This window comes from Ranitomeya imitator, chromosome 7 (assembly GCF_032444005.1).
Source record: "Ranitomeya imitator isolate aRanImi1 chromosome 7, aRanImi1.pri, whole genome shotgun sequence".
NCBI lineage: Eukaryota > Metazoa > Chordata > Amphibia > Anura > Dendrobatidae > Ranitomeya > Ranitomeya imitator.
Window position 1 is genome coordinate 144,729,556 of NC_091288.1, and position 25,853 is coordinate 144,755,408.

At 40.7% G+C, this 25,853-nt stretch overlaps 1 protein-coding gene across 2 annotated transcripts in view; it reads left to right on the forward strand.

The window, feature by feature from the left end:
* The window catches only part of DNAH7 (dynein axonemal heavy chain 7), a 560,306-nt gene that overhangs the window by 363,410 nt on the left and 171,043 nt on the right, over window positions 1–25,853 (forward strand). For both annotated transcript variants that reach the window (XM_069733889.1, XM_069733890.1), the window contains 3 exons: window positions 343–523; window positions 9,639–9,824; window positions 17,216–17,379. In XM_069733889.1, the coding sequence (XP_069589990.1) occupies window positions 343–523; window positions 9,639–9,824; window positions 17,216–17,379 (531 nt within the window). The remainder of the gene's footprint in view (window positions 1–342; window positions 524–9,638; window positions 9,825–17,215; window positions 17,380–25,853) is intronic.

Sequence of the window (25,853 nt, forward strand, 5' to 3'; positions counted from 1 at the left end):
CTCGTCGCTGATGGAAAAGCCTATCTGCCAGCTACAAGTATTGAGATGTATGGAGGAATGAGCTGTTGTGAGATTACAATTCTCCAAATTTTTATTTTAATTTGCTTTCTAAACCAAATAGCCCTCCAGTAACAGTATGCATGATTCACAAGATGTATTTCTCTATAATTCTACGGTTCACAAAAAGCAAAATGTATTATGTAATTACATACGAGTTCCTGCAAAAAGTAATGGTGTCTGAATTCTCTCTTATGGCACAGATTACTTCTCATTGTTGTGAAATTAGTAAAATATACTTTCTCCACAGCAGTTTTGATATATGAAATATTCTAATTTGTGTAGGGTGGCAAAGGTCGTGGCTCCTAAAAAAGTGAAGCTGAACCAAGCAGAAGGTGAACTGAAGATTGCTATGGATAGTTTGAGGAAGAAGCAAGCGGCTTTGAAGGAGGTTCAAGATAAATTGACCAAACTTGAGGAGAAACTTGAAGAGAACAAACAAAGAAAAGCTGATCTGGAGAACCAGGTTTGTATTACTAATGTCATATACTAACCCACCTAACTTTAGAAAAGCAAAATGCCTTTGTACATGTGCTTGATTATCCAATATGGCTGAGGCAACCATACACATGAAATAACTGGTGGCTAAATGAGAGGCTTTTTAGCAAATGCTCTATAAACATGTAGAGAAAAGAAATAAAGAAGCTCACTGTGCCAATATTGTACAGTATACACTGGAAAGGTGATGAATGGGTGCCGATTCCTGCTGGTGAAGCTCAGCTATTGTAGAAAAAAACAGAAGCAAATAATGCGGCACTCACCGGATTGCTGTGCGACCATTGTCCTTTATTGTACCATCAAGGGTTCAGACAAGGTTTATAGATCAATATCCAGAAAAGTTTGGTCCGGCCGCACCCTAAAATAGTATTGTCTCTATGGACATCAGGGCGCACGTCCTCACCAGGGGGTCCATCCCAGACAGAAGATCCAAATGCAAATGAAGAAAAGGACAGCGCCACACCAGGAAGTGAAAAAGCAGCTCACATTTTAGTCTGCCTCCTGCGGCAACGTTTCGGTCCGAGGAAGTGCTTGAAAAAGGTCCTCGGACCGAAACATTGACGCAGGAGGCAGAATAAAAGGTTTATAGATCAGGCAGGTGTGTACAGGCATGTGGGGAACACAAACGGACGCGTGCTTGACGCTTCAATGGGTCCAGGTAGTCCATTCAGTAAAGACCATAAAAGCTAGAAAATATAAGAAAGCCAAAATGATGTTTTTTTGGTGGCTCTAATACCAAAGTAATACTGTAACAAGCGATCAATATGTCATATCTATCAATTAAAACATTGTGCTGCACAAAAATTAAGCCATTACACAGCTCTATCGACTGAAAGACAAATAACATTATTGGTCTTGGAAAATGGCGACACAGCCCTAGAAATTTTTTTCAAACTTCTTTTTTTTTCACCACTCAAATAATGAAAAAACTTAATATGTTTGGTAACGCTATAACCATACTGATGAGCAGAATAATACTGCAGGGATGGTTTTACCAAAAAAAGTACGCTGTAAAAAGAATTCCCAAAAAACAATATCAAAATTGCAGGTTTTTCTCACAATTTCATCACACTTGGAATTTTTTTCGATTTTCTAGTATACTGTATGGTAGAATGAATGATGTTACTCAAAAGCATAATTCATCCTGCAAAAAAAAGCCCTTGTATGTTTATGTGGACAGAAATAAAAAAATATCTATCTATCAAGAATGAATAGTAGACAGCACCGCCAATATATTTGAGTGTGGTGCAAAGTACACCTGGTTTCAATGGAAGCTTACTCTCTGATCTCGGGTGCTTTGCCGAAAGTCACAGAAATGCAGTCCATGTTTGAAGAAAAAAGTAGAAGCACTCACCAATCCTTACAGCTGGGTTGATTCTTTATTCATATACTGTAAAAACCTTCATGGCTCAGGGGTGTGCAGGGAAAGAGTGTACAGGTTTCAACGACGGCTGTTTCGTGCCCGATATGGTGCTTCTACGGGTCAGTCACCTGATCTGTAGAAGCGCCATATCGGGTGCGAAACGGCCGTCGTCGAAACCTGTACACTCTTTCCCTGCACACCCCCGAGCCATAAAGGTTTTTACAGTATTTGAATAAACAATCAACCCAGCTCTAGGGATCAGTGAGTGCTTCCACTTTTTTCTTCAAACATGGAGAAATATAAAAAAGTAATGGCTCTAGGAAGAAGGGGAGGAAAAATAAAAATGCAAACATGGAAATTGGCCCTGTTGGGAAGGGATAAAGCTCTTGACACTCGACTGGTCTTGATGGACCAATCACAGTGGAGGTAATTAGCATCCATGCGGAAATAAAAGTAAAGTAGTTTTACTAGACATAGAAATTACTGTCTGGACTACCAAGAACTTGACAGGGACACTGTATTGTGGCTTTAACACCTTCCTGTTGTAGGATGTAAAAGAAATAGAAAAAAATTATAATTTCAAACCAAATCCCCCCAAGACCTTCCATTTCCAAGTTTGAAAAAAAGGCAAAGAGAAAAATCATATTTGGTGTCACTGCATTCAGCCTAAGAGACGTATTCATATTAGATATGTATGGACCCATCAACTTTGAGACCACTTTGTCCTTGGTTGATGGACATGCATAAATTGGCCAAAGTATGTGCTGAGCATCTCATTTTTTTCCTAGTTTTTAGAAAACTATTAGCTATTCACATTTCATATATTTCACATTGCTGAATAGGAGGATTTGTGGGTTATGATCTGCGCTGCCAGCTCATCCAAATCAGACACAATGTACAATTGAACAGTGGTTTATTCTATGCGTTTCGTAGTGCATATGACTCCTTCCTCAGGAAAATACCACAAGGGGGAAGGAGTCATATGCACTCCGAAACGCGTAGAATAAACCACTGTTCAATTGCACATTGTGTCTGATTTGGATGAGCTGGCAGCGCAGATCATAACCCACAAATCCTCCTATTCAGCAATGTGAAATATATGAAATGTGAATAGATAATAGTTTTCTGAAAACTAGGAAAAAAATGAGACGCTCAGGTGGCAGCTACAACTACTGGCGAATCTTCTCCTAAATTGTGAGATAAGACACTATCTGTACTTCTTCTTTCCTATAAGGTATATTACTATATACATCATATTGACATGCTTTAGCACGATAAAGTGCAACTTTTTTGTATATTGTATATGGAGGTAGCTGCTCTTAGTATGCATCTATTCACACTAGCTTGGATGTGCCAGTCAGTCTTTTGTTATTACTGCATCTGTAAAAGCCTAATATAACCGGTACAATAAGAATAAACATTGTAAAGAGAAGAAAAATCGCAGCCCCAGAAATGCGGTTTTCCATCGCGACACCTCCCTAAAAATTGCAATAAAAGGCTATCAAAACCATGCAAAAATCCCGCCATCACATAGCTCCATTGACAGAAAAATGAAAAAGTTCTAAGTATCAAAAAATGGAACAAAAAGTTGCCTAGTGATATTTTGCCGCACAAAGAACACTGGAAAAACAAACCCTCAAAAACAATGGTGGAATTGCAATTTTTTCACTATGTTGACGTACCTGGAATATTTTTTACATTTTCTAGTATGCTGTATGATATGTATAACATGAATGGTGTCATTCAAAACGACAACTCATTCCACAAAATATTAACGTTCACACGCCTTTGCCGATGAAAAAAGAATTAAGTTATAGCTCTTGGAATAGGGGAGGAAATATGAAAAAAAACATAAAAATGAAAAATGGCTGTGGTAAGAAGGAGTTAAAGGGAATCTGTCAGCTGTTTTTCGTATGTAATCTGAAGACAGCAGGACATAGGGGCTGAGACACAGATGTTCATTTATAATAAAGGTTTTATTAGCAGGAGACTATCACTGTCTGGACTACAGCTCATTCAATCAACCACCCGCTAGACTGACTGAGCCCTATTCAGCTCACTCTCAATAAACAATGTACATACAGAGCCTCGTTTTTGGCTGAGGCAGGTTTCTGAGCTCTGCTACATGCTGCACCCAGTAATTTAAGTGATACATCTCTGGAATCGGGGTCTCTGTCTCTACATCAGGCAGTTGTCAGATGAGGTAGCAAAAACCTGTTGACAGATTTCCTTTAAATGGTAGTGGAGGTGGTTTGGGTGGCGTGGAGAACCTTACAGGACCCCTTTACTCACGTGTTTAAAAATCCTTTGCACTGTTTTATGTAACAACCAATATAACTGTTAATTCTGGATTAAAAGGGTTATATCAGGATCTTGTCAGCACCGGCGAACTGCCACGGCTGAGCAGGGTGACTCACCCACACTGCGGGAGAGCCCGGGATCAGATGCCACGGGGAAAGCTCAGGCAGACAGGACCTGAGCAGCGTGGCGAGAGGGGATGCTGAGGATAGCAGGAAGCAGAAGGACCTGCGATCATGTGACCACAGCAGGCAGGGCTTAGCGTCCTGCTGCTGGAATTGAGTGCAGGATGCAACAGGGACCCTGGAGTAGAGGAGAGGGGAACTCAGGTCATACAAACAGGGGTCATACACGGAGAGGGCGGCGCGGTACAGGAGGGGCGATCAGAGAATAGTTAAAACGTTGGCAAGGAGTCATACACTGAGATAGCAGCGTAGTACAGGAGGGACAGGCAGAACTCAACGGGGACAGAACCAGATCAGAACCACACAAGCATAAAGTAGCCCAGGCACAACAGGGTCACATACACTCGGCCAAGGGTCAAAGTATAAGCGAAGAGGAAAGACCCCACAATGAGGCTATAAGAAGCCTCCCAGAATCCCAGAGTGAGGCCGTCCAGATTAACCTCCGGACTACCTAATCCCACAAACTAAGCAGATCATGTCAGGTTGTTCCGTTTTAGTAGATGAATGTTCCAGGCTGCAGGTTATTATAAAAAACAAACCGTGCTGCACTCACTGTCTGTGGGTCTGCCGGTGAGCTTAGGGTGTTCTGTCTACACTTGCTGAGTCTCTGAGCTCACTGATTGGCTGCCTCCCTGTCCACGTGATGTCAGCGCTGCAGCCAATGCCACATACTGGGAGCGCGGCGGACACTTACCGGTGGACCTTGGGAAGGTGTATACAGCGAGGTTTGTCTCTTTATAATAACTTGCACCCAGGGACATTCATTTACTGACAGGGAACAATCTGTTTAATTCAGGGTCATAGGTGTCACAATATGTGTACAGACTGAACACTGCCTGTAAAGAGAAGAAAAGCAGATGCCATGTCATTTTAATTTTTATTCACATGTAAAGTACACAGTGTGGCCTATACTTATTTGAGGAGATTATTATTATCAGATATAATGTTGTCTACGCACTTTGTTCTGTGCACAAAAGCTTTTGCGGCACAAAGCTGACACAAGTTGCTTCCCAGTGTTACCATGTAATGTAACAAGAATTTCCGCTCACCTGACATCATTTCAGATTTGTTAGTAAATCTCTAAAAATGGCAGTAGGAACCAAGCAATGGCCGCTGAGATAATGTAAGGTGACTGCTTTCCTTAATATAGTTACGCTTTCAGATGCGAACTGTTCTGGGATGATGATATAATAACTCTGTCTCTTCTAAATCATCATTTTTGGCCTTCGTGTAAAACGTGATTAGCATTTTCCAGCTCACACTAAGCACAGTATAATGTGTTGACAGCACCACATAAATTATTTTCTGGGGGCTGAAGCTCACAAATTTGTTGGCATCAATTATATGCCTTTGTACAGAAGGATTGATGAGCTGCAATAAAATGGAATATTTATCTGTGTCACGGGTTTGTGTTTTCCTAACAGCTAGTTTTTATACTTTTGGCATTAATGGTCTTTTTCTGCGTTTGTATTATTTCATACTGGAATATACATTTATTATATTTTAAACATTATAATTTTGCTGTAATTTAGATTTTAATATCGTCTTAAAAACACTTTTTGGAGCCTCTATCATATAGTCCTAAAACTTTGTTAATTAAGAAAAAAATGTGTTGCATCTACTAATCTGAATTAGATGTTGTTTTCTTCCTTACCTTTTCTTACCTAAACCTGGATTTGTCCTAAAAAGCAGTAACTCTTACAGTCAGTAATTATGGCCAATCCAAGAAACATGGATTCCTTCTTCAGCCTCACAGTTGCTGTATTTCTGTGACTCCTCAAAACTGCTAGGCGGTGTTATCTATATACACGACTATTAGAATTAATTGCCACCAATATATAATAACGTGCCACACTGACCATAACAATATTTATAATTAACTTTATTCACAACATGATTCATTAAACTAAATTAAAATCCAGATAGTGGTGAGAACCACAAAGGACGGATTCCACAAAGCCACAGACTTACAAAAGAAAATTACAATACAAAAAGATTAAATCTATTAAGGGGATAAAATACCCAATATATAAAAAAAATGTACCGGTAAGTGCCAAATAGAAAAAGAGATGGGAATACTAAATAGAGCGACAGTCCTGGGGCATAGAAGTAATAGAAGAGGCAATCACCCTAGAATTTAGACATGATTCACCCACCAAACCTGACAAGTGTTGACTGGTCATTACAGTCAAAAGATAATGATATAGGTTTAGATCAATAGGAGAGGTACATGTCACAAAACAGAACAAAAACAAAAAATCAAAACAAACATTGCTTAGATAGTCCTCAAAAAAATACATGGGCACAAAAGAAAAAAATTAACTGTGAAGGACTCAAACCAATATGGTCCCAAAATCAAAAGTGACCTTTTGTGGGCCAAATTAGAACATATAAAGGATGTCCCATAAGCCGAAAAAGTGACATTTGCAATTAAGCACACATAGCTAAAATAAAAAAAAATAATCAAAGTAGAAAAAAATATATACGTATATACTCGAGTATAAGCTGACCCGAGTATAAGCCGATCCCCCTAATTTTGCCACAAAAAACTGGGAAAACTTATTGACTCGAGTATAAGCCTAGGGTGGAAATGCAGCATTTACCGGTGAATTTCAAAAATAAAAATAGATCATTATTTCCCCATAGCTGTGCCATATAGCCATATAGTGCTCTGCACCGTTCATATTGCCCCATATCTGTGCCCTATATAGTGCTCTGCACCGTTCATATTGCCCCATATCTGTGCCCTATATGCTCTGCACCGTTCATATTACCCCATATCTGTGCCCCATATAGTGCTCTGCACCGTTCATATTGCCCCATATCTGTGCCCTATATGCTCTGCACCATTCATATTGCCCCATATCTGTGCCCTATATGCTCTGCACCGTTCATATTGCCCCATATCTGTGCCCTATATGCTCTGCACCGTTCATATTGCCCCATATCTGTGCCCTCCCTATATGCTCTGCACCGTTCATATTGCCCCATATCTGTGCCCCATATAGTGCTCTGAACCGTTCATTTTTTGTCCCATAGCTGTGCCCCATATAGTGCTCTGCACCATTCATACTGCCCCATATAGTGCTCTGCACCGTTCATACTGCCCCATATAGTGCTCTGCACCGTTCATACTGCCCCATACAGTGCTCTGCACCGTTCATACTGCCCCATATAGTGCTCTGCACCGTTCATACTGCCCCATATAGTGCTCTGCACCGTTCATACTGCCCCATATAGTGCTCTGCACCGTTCATACTGCCCCATACAGTGCTCTGCACCGTTCATACTGCCCCATTAAGTGCTCTGCACCATTCATACTGCCCCATATAGTGCTCTGCACCGTTCATACTGCCCCATACAGTGCTCTGCACCGTTCATACTGCCCCATACAGTGCTCTGCACCGTTCATACTGCCCCATATAGTGCTCTGCACCGTTCATACTGCCCCATATAGTGCTCTGCACCGTTCATACTGCCCCATATAGTGCTCTGCACCGTTCATACTGCCCCATACAGTGCTCTGCACCGTTCATACTGCCCCATACAGTGCTCTGCACCGTTCATACTGCCCCATATAGTGCTCTGCACCGTTCATACTGCCCCATATAGTGCTCTGCACCGTTCATACTGCCCCATACAGTGCTCTGCACCGTTCATACTGCCCCATACAGTGCTCTGCACCATTCATACTGCCCTATACAGTGCTCTGCACCGTTCATATTTCCCTATAGATGCTCCACATAAATCTGTGCCGCTGCTGCAATAAAAAAAAAAAAAAAGCCATACTCACCTCTCTTGATTGCAGATCCCGGCGTCCGGTCCCGGCGTCTCTCTCTGCTCTGACTGATCAGGCAGAGGGCGCCGCGCACACTATATGCGTCATCGCGCCCTCTGACCTGCACAGTCAGAGCGCAGATAGACGCCGGGAAGATGGAGCGGCGCCCGGCGGCTGGAACGGGGACAGGTAAGTATGACATACTTACCTAGTCCCAGCGATCCTGGCGCTCCCCGCCTGTCACACGGTCTTCTGTGCTGCAGCTCTTCCTGTCAGCGGTCACCGGCATCGCTGATTAGAGAAATGAATAGGCGGCTCCACCCCTATGGGAGGTGGAGCCGCCTATTCATTTCTCTAATGAGCGGTCCCACGTGACCACTGAAGAGGGGAAGAAGCTGCAGCTCAGAAGAAGGGGGAGCGTCAGGATCGCTGGGACTAGGTAAGTATGCCTCAGCGCCCTCTCCCCCTCACCCGCTGACCCCACCGCTACCGTGACTCGAGTATAAGCCGAGAGGGGCACTTTCAGCCCAAAAATTTGGGCTGAAAATCTCGGCTTATACTCGAGTATATACGGTAATAATAATAGTATGACACTCTGATATATATAGCCAGTTAGGACTCCAAAAGGTACTGAATAGCAGTATACATTGCCTCAAATTATTTAAACTCCGAATTGAGATGAAGGAGCCATGATTTCAACATGACAATGCCAGACCACATGTTGCTTGTGCTGATATGAACATCCTATGTGACCTAAATGCGGTACCATGACCTGCAGTGTCTCCAGACTTGTCTCCTATCTGGGACATCATTGGTCGGCAATTGCAAAGGGAGCTGCCAGGAGTGGATCTTGATGATTTGCCCAAGTGTAATTGATAGCAGCCAGGGTGTGTAAGTGCAGGGATTTCTGCACATGGCGCTCATACTCATTACTGAATGAATCGAGATGTTTTACAAATGTTATTTCCTCTTTTTATTCATTTGCATATCATTTACATGTCTATTGATCCTGTGATTTCCATACTTCCATGCCTTTTCCTTATTGGTTGTTGCAATTTCCATGTTGAGGGGTTTGTAGAGTATAATCATGCTCTGTGTAAAAGCTTAGCTTCAATATAGTCCAAAAACAGAAGGAAGGCGATGCAGGTACTCGCCAGAGTCAGCAAGTAGTTTACGTAATACCTTCCATACATCCCAAACAGTTGGTGGCACACCGTTTCTTCTATAACACTACAGCATGTTTGAGTAACGCTTACCTACAATGGGGAGAGGGGGAAGGTTAGGGCTGCAGGATCCCCCTGACCGGAACACTATAGAAATAAATTGGAACAAAGTCAACTTTTTTCTGAAAACAATTGTAGGGATAGTTTTTACAGCTCCAACAGCTTAGTAGCATATAATAGAAAGGCATTATTACATGGTACCACTATGTACATTAGTTATATCCTGTCATTACCAGGTCGATCTGTGCAGCAAAAAACTGGATCGCGCAGAACAATTAATCGGAGGATTAGGTGGAGAAAAAACAAGATGGAGTCAAACTGCGATAGAACTTGGAGCGCTTTACATTAACCTCACGGGAGATATCCTCATATCTTCGGGAATCGTGGCTTATCAAGGAGCCTTCACATCAAGTTACCGACAGGTACCGCCCTCATGTTTCTTTTTACCTTTACAACTGAAATTGGTTTTCATCTCTGCTTTTCATTCTGAGGCCTCACACCTTTCCCAATACGGAATCAAAAGAAGCCATTTTTTTCTTTTTCATCATTTGTGTGTGTCCATTCTTCATGGCCGGCATTATATGTTATCCCTGCTGATGAGTTGTTGTCATGATGAAAAAGTGCAGATTTACTGCAGAGTGTCGCCAAACGTCATCCTCGCAGAGACGGACTCGCTGTGGATTCCAATTAAAACTCCACAAAGTCTTTGTATCATTTTCGACAAACAGTGTTTAGCACATTGAAGCATTGATCAGATGAGCCATCAAAGTGCAGAAGATCCTGACCAGATCTGATGTTCTGTTGTCTTGGAGAACACATTCCCATAGCAATTATGTCTGTTGTGTAACAGTGGTGACTTTGATATTTACCACTCTATATTTTCCTATCACGTACACAGTATTAGTTACTATATATAATATCATTTATTATGGTGCAAAACTACAGCTTTCAATCAAAAAAGGGAAAAAAAGGAAAAATAAAAAGATATGATAAAAGCCAACAGAATTCTTTACTGTTAATGTTTCCTTTTTAATGATGAGCATGTAGGAGAAAGAGGGTGGTTTGAATTAGGTCTCATGTTACAGTTCTATGAAAAAGTTTGGGCACCCCTAGTAATCATAAGCTTAATGTTTTATAAAAATTGTTTTTTTTGCAACAGCTATTTCAGTTTCATATATCTAATAACTGTTGGACACAGTAATGTTTCTACCTTGAAATTAGGTTTATTGTACTAACAGAAAATGTGCAATCTGCATTCAAACAAAATTTGACAGGTGCATAAGTATGGGCACCCTTATCATTTTCTTGTTTTAAATACTCCTAGCTACTTTTTACTGACTTACTAAAGCACTTTTTTTGGTTTTCTAACCTCATTGAGCTTTGAACTTCATAGCCAGGTGTATGCAATCATGAGAAAAGCTACTTAAATTGGCCACTTGCAAGTTGTTCTCCTGTTTGAATCTCCTCTGAAGAGTGGCATCATTGGCTCCTCAAAACAACTGTCTAATGATCAGAAAACAAAGATTATTGAACATAGTTGTTCAGGGGAAGGATACAAAAAGCTGTCTCAGAGATTTAACCTGTCAATTTCCACTGTGAGGAACATAGTAAGGAAATGGAAGAACACAGGTACTGTTCTTGTTAAGATCAGAAGTGGCAGGCCAAGTAAAACATCAGAAAGGCAGAGAAGAAGAATGGTGAGATCAGTCAAGGACAGTCCTCAGACCACCTCCAGAAAGCTGCAGCATCAACTTGCTGCAGATGGTGTCACTGTGCATCGGTCAACTATACAACGCACTTTGCACAAGGAGAAGCTGTATGGGAGAGTGCTGCGAAAGAAGACGCACAAACAGTCGGCTGAGGTATGCAAAAGCACATTTGAAGAAGCCAACTTCTTTTAGGAAGAAGGTCCTGTGGACTGATGAAACCAAGATTGAGTTGTTTGGTCATACAAAAAGGCGTTATGCATGGTGGCCAAAAAACACAGCATTCCAAGAAAAACACTTGCTACCTACAGTAAAATTTGGTGGAGGTTCCATCATGCTTTGGGGCTGTGTGGCCAATGCCGGCACCGGGAATCTTGTTAAAGTTGAGGGACGCATGGATTCCTCTCAGTATCAGCAGATTCTTGACAATAATGTTCATGAATCAGTGACAAAGTTGAAGTTACGCAGGGGATGGATCTTTCAGCAAGACAATGATCCAAAACACCGCTCCAAATCTACTCAGGCATTCATGCAGAGGAACAATTACACTGTTCTGGAATGGCCATCCCAGACCTGTATATCATTGAACATCTGTGGGATCATTTGAAGAGGGCTGTCCATGCTCGGCGACCATCAAACTTAACTGAACTGGAATTGTTTTGTAAAGAGGAATGGTCAAAAATACCTTCATCTAGGATCCAGGAACTCATTAAAAGCTACAGAAAGCGACTAGAGGCTGTTTTTTTTTTTTGCAAAAACAGAATCTGCTAAATATTAATGTCAAGTTTCTGGTGGAGTGCCCATACTTATGCACCTGTCAAATTTTGTTTGAATGCAGATTGCACATTTTCTGTTAGTACAATAAACCTAATTTCAAGGCAGAAACATTACTGTGTCCAACAGTTATTAGATATATGAAACTGAAATAGCTGTTGCAAAAAAACAATTTTTATAAAACATTAAGCTTAAGATTAATAGGGGTGCCCAAATTTTTCATATAACTGTACATAACCAAATGACATCTATGTTTATGGTCCAAATTAGAAAAGTCTTTGGGGCAGAACTGTACTTATGTACACCTTCAAGTTCACACGGAGGTTCCCAACAAATAGAAAAATTGTGGCATTGGATGGTGTAGAGGCTCTGTCCGTCCCAGTATGGCTCCGGGCCTCGGGGGACCAGTGGATGGAGTCTGTACACATCGCATTGCCTTATGTGTGATGTCTATTGCTCCACCAGGAAGAAAGAAGAACCGGTATTTCTATTGAGCTGGTCCGCTTTCTACTTTTAGCCTGACATTTACATCAGATGTGTTTCTTCGGCAGTTTGCGGCGATTTCCTTTAGATGTCACTGTCGGTCCAGACTGCAGAGAACATGTTACTCATGGATGAATATAGCTCCGGAGTTTTTATTCCGGCTCATTTTTTGATCTGTGTCTATTCCACTGATCTTCTGTGTACCTCAGCAGAATAAGCCAAAGTGAAGAGATTTATTAGATAAGATCTGGTGTTCAGGAATAGCAGCACTGTTATCTTGTCATAGATATGCAGGCATTGATGTATATTTGTGTAACTATAGAAAAAACTCGGGGGGGGGGGGGGAGGTAGTTATTTCATTATTTCGTAAACTTCTGTAGTTAAACTCAATTAAATTGCTCATCAGTCACAGAGTTTACACTTTGTGTATAATCAAATGTGTTTGTACAAATGCAATTTCTTTTCATTGATGAAGACAATGTTTGCAGACCTTGTACCATTCTCTGGGAATAGATATGTGGCTGCATGAAGGATGTATGGATTCTGTGCTCCTGAAAATGAGGGAATCTAATCTGACAGTTTGAAGACTAGATATTTTATATTTCATTGCATTGCAATCACTTTTAAAATGCCATTGGAATTGTCAGGCTAGTATTGCAGTAAGTGATGCGGGACTCTTTAGATGAATTGTCTCCGGAGTAGATCCTTTTATTCACATCCTCTACATGGTATAACACGTGTTGGACGCCATATTGTACCATGTTAGAACTGTAAGTTCTGGATTTGCACTGCTGATGCACCACTGCTTTAGGGATCAGAAATAATGCTCACTCTATACAGTACAGATATTTCCTGAGAATCAATATACACAGGTTATGGCCTCGATTCACCACACAGGTGATTTTCTCACCAGTCTTGATGAGTGGGCTTGGCGGGCTCGGATGCTCCTGGTTCATTAAAAGATGCACGCCTTTTCATGAATCAGGAGTGTCTGACCAGTGGTGTACACCTCCGCGCACCCCACCAGGAATTTTACTCCAGTCACTAACTAAGATTTCTGGTGTAGGAAATGCAGTCGCTCATCATGAATTAGACAAGCTGTGGCGTCACATCCCGCCACGGACTTGTCCTGTCTTATTTTGACCAAGCTGGGAGAAACCTGCCTTAAAAGCCTCAATATTTTTGCGCAAATATTTTACAGCTTTTCAACTCAATTTATGCCAGAATTCTGCTGAAAATGCTTTGATAAATCGGGGTCTAAATGTTTCAGTTTTCATTGACTTCTAGTAACAAGAAAAACAGTTTCAATGATATCAAAAGAAATACAAATCATCCACATTTTAAAACGATGGCTGAGCTGCCATAAAAATGGCATAAATTGGCAACGTTCATATTTCAGTGAGTGGCAGTCTTGTTATGTTATCCTATTGTTCAAAAACACCTTTTAAACTTGGGTTTAAAAGTATTTACTTTAATCAGACGTTGATGGCCAATAATTAGGATAGGACCTGTTGAAGCGCTCGTTACGCGAAACAGCCGTCGTCCGACTCCTCTTCCCCGCATTCCTGTGCACACCTGCCGTTCCTTTGGACTTTGTCTTAACCTCATAATGGTATAATAAAGGACTTCAGAGCCTGCCGTGCTGTCACAAGCCCCACAGCCTGATAAACAGCTGATCACCAAGGGTGCTGGGATTCAAACCCACATCAATCTAATATTATTTGCCCCCCCCCCCCACTCAGAAAACTAAGAATTTACAAAGACTATTACTAAAACGTATTAAGTGTACACAAATTAAAAGAAGTAGATATGAATCATTTCGTTCTGAGAGGTCAATTTATATGATTTTTCTTTGACCATTCCAAATTAAAACCTGTACATTTTAACATTAGGCTTGATTTATATCTTAAAAAACCATAACAAATAATATTTGCACCAGCCGACTCAGGTTAGACAGGTTACGATTGCATTACGATGGATTCTTTTAGAAGCCACCCAATGTTTATTGGGTTAAACATTTTCACTCATTCATGCACTCTGTCAGTGAAAAATCATACAGTCATATAAAAGTTATATAAGAATCCTGAAACTTGGTCAGCTGGAAATGTGATAACCAAATATTTTTTGAAAGAAGGTAGATAAAGGCAAATATTAAGAGTGTGATTCATCAAGTGTTTACACCAGAAAACTGGCGTAAAACTATTTGAATACTCCCTAAATTTTTACAAATTTTGGCGTTTTCACACCAGTTTCAAGAGCTCCACCAAAATGGATGCAACTGGGGAAGGAAAGTGACGGCTGTAGCTACAACTGTCTGTTAAATTGATGGAAAGTGGCGGCGTTTATTACACCAAAAATGTCTCTGACTGGTGTAACACGTGTGGTGAGGCACACAGAGGTGCATGTCTCTTGTAATGTACTCCAAATTCATTAACTAGCATGCTCCTCTTAATGAAGCACTACTCCCATCAAAGTTTTTATCCTCTTAATATCTTGCAATCATAATATTATATAGCACTGTGCACTTACAATTGCTCATTTTGTCTTTCTACCCAGTTCATTCTTCTCTCTTCTATGCTCTGTGTAGAAACAGGAAGTCTCTTTTCCCTGTAAAAATCATTCCCCTCTTCAATTCTTCACCAAGCTGTTCCATGCCTTTCCCCCTGCCAGGGACTTTTGCAGTGACTCATGACTCATGCAGGGAAAATTGACCTCCTGTTTCTATATAGCGCTTAGAAGGATTCAGCTAGTCAATTTTTAATCACATAATGTCATAGACCTAATGGAAAAGAGAAGAATTAGCTGGGTAGAAGGACAAAATGGGCAATTGTAAGTACACAGGGCTATATAATATGATTGTAATATATTAAGAGGATAACATTTTGATGGGAGGAGGAGTGCTTTTTTAATGAATTTGCCACATTTTATTCCGACACACCCCTCATTAAGACTGGTGGTGAAATAGCAGTCTCAATTGAATCAATTCAATTGTTGAATGAACAAAGGGTTCCATACAGCATCAGCATATAACATGGTAGCATATGTAAAAAAGTGACAAACTGCACCATGCTGCACAGAGTGAGGAGTATTACCATTTTTCTGAATGGCTGCTATCTGTTACATTTTTATTTATTAAAATTTATCTGCCCTAACTTTGAATTTCGAGTGACTTAATCTTTTGGTAGATTGGAACATGATCTGAATTCTCCTATTCAGCTGAACAAAAATAACTAAATAAATAAAATAATACATAAATAAGAAAAGGTCCAATGGTAAAGAGAGTGCTTCTTCTAAGATCATTATAAGAGGGAATTGCTGCTTATGCCAGCGGCTCAAAATGATTAGCTTCGCCATAGGAATCACCAAATAAGCTCCCCTTACTCCTGCAGGAGCACAATGACTGTAGATTGGGTTCAGGTTTTGTACTTTTAACTTCAACCAAATAGGCATCATTAGCTGTGTAATACAAGATTTCTTTTGGATAAGATATGGGTAATTAAAAACCAAGGAGAACATAAAGAATAATCAGTTACCTTATAATTAAAATTAAATTAATTTATCCCAGTTGATGCCATAATCACATTATGTCCATGTCTGTAGTGATTACAGTGTTATCTTTGTTGGATTATGAATATATAAATTACAATTCCCTTGAATTCCCCTTTAGAGTCACCTCAAGAGATTGTACCAGTCTTATTATATTATCCTTTAACTGTAAGATCTGTGTTTTACAAGGCGTAATTACCGTTTCTACCCAAAGATAGAATTACCTGTGTTTTCTAAAATCGTACTTATGAAAACGTGTGATTGCAGCAAACCAGTTTTTAAAACGTCTCCTTATATACAGTAGATTGTATGAATTGACTGTATTTTTCTGGTCTGATTCTATTCCTATACTCAATGAAGAAGCATTGATTGTAATGAGTCCACTGACAATTTTAATGGCTTCCATCTGGTTACATTTGTTATGCTATGTAGACAGCCCACTTTTAAAATAGATCCATGGAGCTGGTCACTGTACCTGTGACAGCTAATCTCCCTCCTCTCCGTAGTCATCATGATATGTCCATTAAAGAAGCCCTTCCATGAAGAAATCTGTGCATAGGTGTATATAATGTAGTGAGAGGGTATTATTATACTCGCCTACCGCCGCCGTCTCCGGGATCCAGCGCCGCTCTGCTCCTCTTCTCAGTGGGTGACGGGTGACGTCACTGAGAAGAGAAGAACGGTGCTGGACTCCGAAGAGCGGCGGGTGGTGAGTATAAAAATACTCTCACATTACACTACATGCACATATACACAGATTTAGTTAAAAAAAAAAACTTCATGGGGGGCTTCTTTAAATTACACATGATGCATCTGCCAGATTGGGAAACAATCGTTGCAGAACTTCTCTACTCGGGTTCACAGGTGTTTTCTCACTCTTTTCCAAATTGTATAAAACACGTTAAACTGCCTTGTTAAAAAAATCATGTTTAAAGCAAACTATGCACACAGATACAGATCAGTTTTAGGATATTTTTCCATCTAGTTGCTCAGGCGACATTAATAATTTCATTTCTGTACTGCCAATACCAGGCAGGTACCAGTGAGGGCACGACACTTTCTGGTAACATAAGGCCGCCGTTGCGCACTGTGTGAGCCGCACCAGGCTCTGGTGTCACCAAGGTTCCCAGATTGGTGCGCTTAGCTTGTGCGTATTGCCTTACCTTCAGCTATTTGTGTGATCAGCAAATATCATTGCGGCATGACAAGTGTTTTCTACATTTTATTTTTTACTTACAATGGTAAACTTGCCTTTGAGATTAACATTTCTTTTTGTTTCACGCGGTTGACACTTGATCTTGCAGATGCAAACTAAAGACTGGAGCTTGTTGTGCAAGCAACGGAATATACCCAGTTCTGAAGATTACTCTCTCACCAGCAGCTTAGGCGAGCCTGTGAAAATCCGAGCTTGGAACATCGCAGGTTTACCTTCAGACAGCTTCTCTGTTGACAATGGAATTATCATTTCGTAAGTAATTCTTTATGCTGTTACAATGGGTTCAAATAATTGTTAATACATAGCTACACAATTTACTGACTTGGAAGCACAAGTATATTTATTTAACGTTTTTTCCCTCTAAATGCATTTGTAATTTAGGTGATAAATGTATGTGTGAACGCTCTGTGAGATTGCCGATCTTCTGCGCATGTTGAAGAGTTCTTTATTTCCCTCAGCAGGTACAAGTTATAGCTCCATTCAAAAGGAATACCTTGTATTGGACACAATCTTGTGGACTGTTGCTGTTACTCTAGAAGTTAAATCATTTGGTAACTCTACAAAAAGTCATTGTTCCTGAGTTGTCAAAGCTTTTACACCTGGCATAAGAAGCTTTGGAGAGTTGTACAATTTTGGAACAGCGTGAGGCTGTGCTAACATTTTGCAACTTTTGCCATTCTCACTCCATTTTTGCCCAGTTCCAACAAAGTGGGTGAAGATGGGTTGGGTCAGGGGCATGGTTATTCCGCTCGTCAATTTCATGATGAGCGTCGGCGTTCCTTACTCCACAATTCTTATTCCTGTTCCCGACTGGAGTGAGATTTTCAGTGAAGCACACACACACAGAGGTGCATGGCACTCATCAGATTATGCACCCTCTTAATAAATAAGGAGTGTCTGACTCCAGCACACCCCCTGATCAAAACCGGTGTCCTTGTCAAGACTGGCTTGATCAAAACCCGTTTAAATGAATCGATTCCTTTGTGTAGCCTAGGATACTTTAACTTAACAAAAAACATTTGTCGGTTTGACTAATGGCCCATCAGAATTAGATGCATTTGGGCTTTTGAATAATACTTTAAAAATATACTATACACTATTGGATTACCACGTTTTAGTCAAATCACTCTTGGATATGGGAATACATGACTATTAGTTGGGTTTTCTGTTCTGAACAATGCCATTTCTGTCTGTGGATTTTGCGTAGAATAAAACTGATTGCTCGTCGATTGTGTTATTGGAAACTATGATCCACTGTTATCGGTGAGAGCCTGCTACATCAATAACCGGCACTGCACAGCTCCCAGTGATATCAAAGCATTAATTCATTTCTTTCAGAGCTAATAGTTTTGCTATAAGGATTTAGCTGATTGCATGTGATGGAAATTTTTTCCCCATTAGAACAACAGGCCTTAGGAAGCAACATAAAGGGATCTCTGAACCAGAAAACCCCTTTCACACACACCATTTTTTTTAACATATCTAAAAACATCCTGAATATCTCTTATTTTCCATAACCATTTTTGTGACATTTTTGATTTGCAAAGATTTTAAACAAGTTTTACTTTCCGGTGTGTTTTTTTTTTAAACCTATTGAGAAGCATGTAGGGAAAAACACTAAGAAAACCAGCTCAGGAGACTGTTGTGTTTGGGAAAATACTCAACTTTATTAAACCAAATGTATTGTAAATAATCTTCTTTTGTAATATTCAAAATGTGAACCTCAGCTAATAACCCATTCTTGGCAGGAAATAAAAAGGACTGCTAATTTTCATATTAATGCAAATGAGCTTCTTTCTAGTGCTAACGAGAGAGACTCGGAAATTAATCAAGCAATAAACCCAGATGCAGACACAGACAGGTATCAGATCCGCTACATATTGAGCACGAAGGATTTGGCCAGTAATAATATCCCTGTCACTATTAACCTTCTGAAACAAGTTAATGCACTTTCTTTTAGTGTCCACAGTCACACAAATAGATATTCAAATCATGAAACAAACAGCAATTATCATTTTTCATTTCTTTTGCGATTGCATAATTATACAAGTACTGAGTGCAGTTTGTCTACTGCACGTCCTTTATATGTTGACTTTTATTGCATCCTTTTGTGATATGGACTCAAAAAATATGAATGGAAGGGAATGCTATAAACTGGTTAGTTGTCGTCATTCATGTTGAGGGATTTGTTTATGTCAGTGGTGATAACGTCAAACATATGCATACTTCTATCTTCAGCCATGAGCCAAATATGACACACCAGAAAGATTCTGCACATAAAAGTCACAACATAAAGTGGAGAACATTGGAGGGCGTCATATAAAATTTAATTTGCATGCTGTAGATAAAAACTGCAGGTTTGAGGGAACTTAAAGGGAATCTGAAAGCAGAATTTAATCTCCAAACTATTTATATCCACATGTAGCTCTTTCAAAGACTTGTCCAGCAATACCTTGACCTAGACCAGTGATCTTCACATTCAACTCTGAGAATGGGTTGTGAGTCACATCCAGTGCCCTCCCCCCAAATAGTGACATCCAGCTCCTGCCTCACTCAAAGCCCCCATTATCATTATCATAGCCAAAGCTTCCCCACATAAATCACACCACGACAATATAATTGCATCTACGGGTTCCCACCTTACCCTCATTTGGTTTTGTTGCAGAGTCAACCTCCTGCTCTTTCTGGTGGTACCATGCTATGTCCACCTAAGCACTTACTTAGTTTATCTCTCCAACTGCTTGGCCAGTGTACAGCTCTGGCAAAAATTAAGAGACCACCACATCAAAACCCTGTCATGGGCAGCCCAATCTCCGGATCTGAAACCCATTGAAAACCTCTGGAATGTAATCAAGAGGATGATGGATAGTGACAAGCCATCAAACAAAGAAGAACTGCTTACATTATTGTGCCAGAAACAGTGTGAAAGACTGGTGGAAAGCATGCCAAGATGCATGAAAGCTGTGTTTAAAAATCATGGTTATTCCACAAAATACTGATTTCTAAACTCTTCCTGAGTTAAAACATTAGTATTGTTGTTTCTAAATGATTATGAACTTTGCATTATTTGAGGTCTGAAAGCACTGTTGTTGTTTTTTCATTTTGACCATTTTTCTTTGTCAGAAAAAAATGCAAAATTTATTGCTTGGAAATTTGGAGACATGTTGTCAGAAGTTTATAGAAAAAAAGAACAATTTACATTTTACTCAAAAATATACCTATAAAGAGAAAAATCAGGCAAACTGAACATTTTGCAGTGGTCTCTTAATTTTTGCCAGAGCTGTATGTGCAACCAGATCTGCTCTTCTGTGTAAGGCTACTCACAAGAGTCACAATATGGAGACCTGCTCTTCATAGCTGTCTACTAGACCTGGTGCTAATGCACTAAGTTGGCAGACAGTTGCGAGCCGCACATCATGGTCCTGCATACAATCTTTTCCTATATATATGGCACTTTGTCCTGTTTTTTGACAATGGCTGGACTAGTATTTGGAAGAACTACATTTAGATATAAGTATTGTAAAATATCCAGTTTACCAGTTTACCTCGTGCCATGTAAGTGACATTCATAGATAACCTTGCAGGAAATCATCCACATATAACACATGCTGATGTCTATGTGACAGATGTGAAGAATATTCAGCCTGCATCGACCTCCGTGTTCTATCAATACCAGATCTTTACAGGATCTGTTATGTACAATGTGATTAAAAAAAAGGAAGATAATGGATGCAAACCCGTCTGCATCTCGTTTCTTTTGAAATAAGTTTAGTTGAGTTGCAGATCAAAAGACATATTGCTAAGAAGCGTGAGCTCAGGCTTTCAGCTCAATACATGGTGGCCTGCTGGTCCCATCCTTCTCAGGCTTCCAAGCCATTGCATGCAATATAATCCATGTAAAAATATCACAATGTTTCATCATCGAATTGAAAAGAAAGAAAATTTCATGGTAAATATTGTAACTCGCCACTGTTAAAAGCTCCGCGCTCACACATACCTCATGGCTTTGTGTATGTGGCGCTTGGTTGGTGACATCGGTCAGTATGGATTATATCCTGTTTCCCAAAGTGTGCAAGAGTCTTTATAGTCTCAAATTATTAGGTAAATGTGTTAGTTTGCTTTGTCATATCTATATATAGAAGATGGTAAAGAAAAAATATACCAAAGAATAAATGTTTTCCAGTTTTGTCATAATTCCTAAGAAATCCAGTTATAAAAGACCTTGATTTTTGCAATTGGACAATTGTCAGGTGCATTATACTAACTGTTCTAGTTTTATCAAGATTTTTACATTTAAGTTTGTTTTTTTCTGGAAATTAGTTTTTTTATGATCATTGTCTTTTGCTTGTTGAAAATGGCAAACTTAGTAGGTTCTCACCTTCCTTGCTCCAGCAACACATCTCTGTCAGCACTTATTGTTGAAAAGCTCATGACGAGGTCATGATGATAGAGCATGTAACCGCTGCAGCCAATCATGGGCTCAATGGTGACACTGATGTAGACAACAGGTTGTGTCTGTCACCAAAGACTGGAGAAGTGGCAAAGACATTGATTGACAGGAAGAGTAAGTCACATAAAAATTGCATTCCCAGAAATCCCTTTTAGGCTGTGTGCACACGTTGCATTTTTTTTCGCGGTTTTTCCCAATAAAAATGCTGTAAAACCGCAAAAAAAAATGCATACAATAAGCATCCCATCATTTAGAATGAATTCCGCATGTTTTGTGCACATGATGCGTTTTTTTTTCCGTGAAAAAACCGCATCGTGGTAAAAACCGCAGCATGTTCATTAATTTTGCGGTTTTTTTTGCGGATTTCCCACTACAAAATGCATTGGGAAGTGTCCGGAAAAAAACGCGGCAAAACCGCATGCAGATTTCTTGCGGATTTCTTGCAGAAAATGTCCGGTTTTTCTCAGGAATTTTCTGCGAGAAATCCTGAACGTGTGCACATAGCCTCAGGGGCAGGATCCGCTGTCCATAAATTGCATTTTCTACACTCCCAGGGCAGACTCCTGCGACAAAAGAATATAACTCCAAGTAAATCAAACTTCTGTGAAATCAAACTGTCCACTTAGGAAGCCACACTGTTTGACAGTCAATTTCACATGCTGTTGTGCAAATGGAATAGACAACAGATGGAAATTATTGGCAATTATCAAGACACACTCAATAAAGGAGTGGTTCTGCAGGTAGGGACCACAGACCACATCTCAGTACCAATGCTTTCTGGCTGATGTTTTGATCAGTTTTGAATGTTGGTTGTGCTTTTACACTCGTGGTAGCATGAAACGGACTCTACGACACACACACAAGTGGCTCAGGTAGTGCAGCTCATCCAGGATGGCACATCAATGCGAGCTGAGGCAAGAAGGTTTGCTGTGTCTGTCAGCGTAGTGTCCAGAGGCTGGAGGTGCTACCAGGAGACAGGCCAGTACACCAGGAGATGTGGAGGGGGCCGTAGGAGGGCAACAACCCAGCAGCAGCTACCTCAGCCTTTGTGCAAGGAGGAACAGGAGGAACACTCCCAGAGCCCTGCAAAATGACCTCCAGCAGGCTACAAATGTGCATGTGTCTGCACAAATGGTTAGAAACCGACTCCATGAGGATGGTCTGAGTGCCTGACAGCCACAGATGGGGGTTGTGCTCACAGCTCAACACCGTGCAGGATGCTTGGCATTTACCACAGAACACCCGGACTGGCAAATTCGCCACTGGCGCCCTGTGCTCTTCACAGATGAAAGCAGGTTCACACTGAGCACATGTGACAGATGTGACAGAGTCTGGAGACGCCATGGAGAGCGATCTGCCTGCAACATCCTTCAGCATGACCGGTTTGGCAGTGGGTCAGTAGTGGTGTGGGGTGGCATTTCTGTGGAGGGCCGCACAGCCCTCCATGTGCTTGCCAGAGGTAGCCTGACCTCCATTAGGTACCGAGATGAGATCCTCAGACCCATTGTGAGACCATATGCTGGTGCGGTTGGCCCTGGGTTCCTCCTAATGCAGGACAATGCCAGACCTCATGTGGCTGGAGTGTGTCAGCAGTTCCTGCAAGATGAAGGAATTAAAGCTGTGGACTGGCCCACCCATTACCCAGACCTGAATCCGATTGAAGACATCTGGGACATCATGTCTCGCACCATCCACCAACGTCACATTGCACCACAGACGGTCTAGGAGTTGCCGGATGCTTTAGTCCAGGTCTGGGAGGAGATCCCTCAGAAAACCATCTGCCGCCTCATCAGGAGCATGCCCAGGCATTATAGGGAGGTCATAAAGGCACATGGAAGCCACACACTATTGAGCATCATTTCCTTGTCTTGAGGCATTTCCACTGAAGTTGGATCAGCCTGTAACTTCGTTTTCCACTTTGATTTTGAGCATCATTCCAACTCCAGACCTCTGTGGGATATTAGTTGTGATTTGCGTTGATCATTTTTAGGTTTTATTGTTCTCAACATATTCGACTGTGTAATGAATAAGGATTTACAACTGGAATATTTCATTCAGTGATATCTAGGATGTGCGATTTTAGTGTTCTCTTTATTTTTTTGAGCAGTGTATATACACCAGCCTCACTGTCTCCTTTATAATGTATATACACCAGCCCCAGTGTCTCCTATGTAATGTATGCACCAGCCTCACTGTCTCCTATGTAATGTATATACACCAGCCTCACTGCCTCCTATGTAATGTATATACACCAGCCCCATTGTCTCCTATGTAATGTATGCACCAGCCCCACTGTCTCCTATGTAATATATATACACCTGACTTACTGTCTCCTATGTAATATATATACACCAGCCTCACTATCTCCTATGTAATGTATATACACCAGCCCCACTGTCTCCTATGTAGTGTATATACACCAGCCTCACTCTCTCCTATGTAATGTATATACACCAGCCCCACTGTCTCCTATGTAATGTACAGTTAGGTTCATATATATTTGGACAGAGACAACATTTTTCTTATTTTGGTAATAGACATTACCATAATGAATTTTAAACAAAACAATTCAGATGCAGTTGAAGTTCAGACTTTCATCTTTCATTTGAGGGTATCCACATTAAAATTGGATGAAGGGTTTAGGAGTTTCAGCTCCTTAACATGTGCCACCCTGTTTTTAAAGGGACCAAAAGTAATTGGACAGATTCAATAATTTTAAAAAAATATGCTCATTTTTAATACTTGGTTGAAAACCCTTTGTTGGCAATGACTGCCTGAAGTCTTGAACTCATGGACATCACCAGACGCTGTGTTTCCTCCTTTTGATGCTCTGCCAGGCCTTCACTGCGGCGGTTTTCAGTTGCTGTTTGTTTGTGGGCCTTTCTGTCTGAAGTTTAGTCTTTAACAAGTGAAATGCATGCTCAATTGGGTTGAGATCAGGTGACTGACTTGGCCATTCAAGAATATTCCACTTCTTTGCTTTAATAAACTCCTGGGTTGCTTTGGCTTTATGTTTTGGGCCATTGTCCATCTGTAGTATGAAACAACGACCAATCAGTTTGGCTGCATTTGGCTGGATCTGAGCACACAGTATGTCTTTGAATAGCTCAGAATTCATTCGGCTGCTTCTGTCCTGTGTCACATCAGCAATAAACACTAGTGACACAGTGCCACTGGCAGCCATGCATGCCCAAGCCATCACACTGCCTCCGCCGTGTTTTATACATGATGTGGTATGCTTTGGATCATGAGCTGTACCACGCCTTCGCCGTACTTTTCTCTTTCCATCATTCTGGTAGAGGTTGATCTTGGTTTCATCTGTCCAAAGAATGTTCTTCCAGAACTGTACTGGCTTTTTTGGATGTTTTTTAGCAAAGTCCAGTCTAGCCTTTTTATTCTTGATGCTTATGAGTGGCTCGCACCGTGCAGTGAACCCTCTGTGTTTACTTTCATGCAGTCTTCTCTTTATGGTAGATTTGGATATTGATACGCCTACCTCCTGGAGTGTATTGTTCACTTGGTTGGCTGTTGTGAAGGGGTTTCTCTTCACCATGGAGATTATTCTGCGATCATCCACCACTGTTGTCTTCCGTGGGCGCCCAGGTCTTTTTGCATTGATGAGTTCACCAGTGCTTTCTTTCTTTCTCAGGATGTACCAAACTGTAGGTTTTGCCACTCCTAATATTGTAGCAATTTCTCGGATGGGTTTTTTCTGTTTTCGCAGCTCAAGGATGGCTTGTTTCACCTGCATGGAGAGCTCCTTTGACCGCATGTTTACTTCACAGCAAAACCTTCCAAATGCAAGCACCACACCTCAAATCAACTCCAGACCTTTAAACTGCTTAATTGAGAATGACATAACGAAGGGATTGCCCACACCTGTCCATGAAATAGCCTTGGAGTCAATTGTCCAATTACTTTTGGTCCCTTTAAAAACAGGGTGGCACATGTTAAGGAGCTGAAACTCCTAAACCCTTCATCCAATTTTAATGTGGATACCCTCAAATGAAAGCTGGAAGTCTGAACTTCAACTGCATCTGAATTGTTTTGTTTAAAATTCATTGTGGTAATGTCTATAACCAAAATAAGAAAAATGTTGTCTCTGTCCAAATATATATGGACCTAACTGTATATACACCAGCCTCACCATTTCCAATGTAATGTATGTACACCAGCCCCACTGTTTCCTATGTAATGTATATACACCAGCCCCACTGTCTCCAATCTAATGTACAGTACAGACCAAAAGTTTGAACACACCTCATTTAAAGATTTT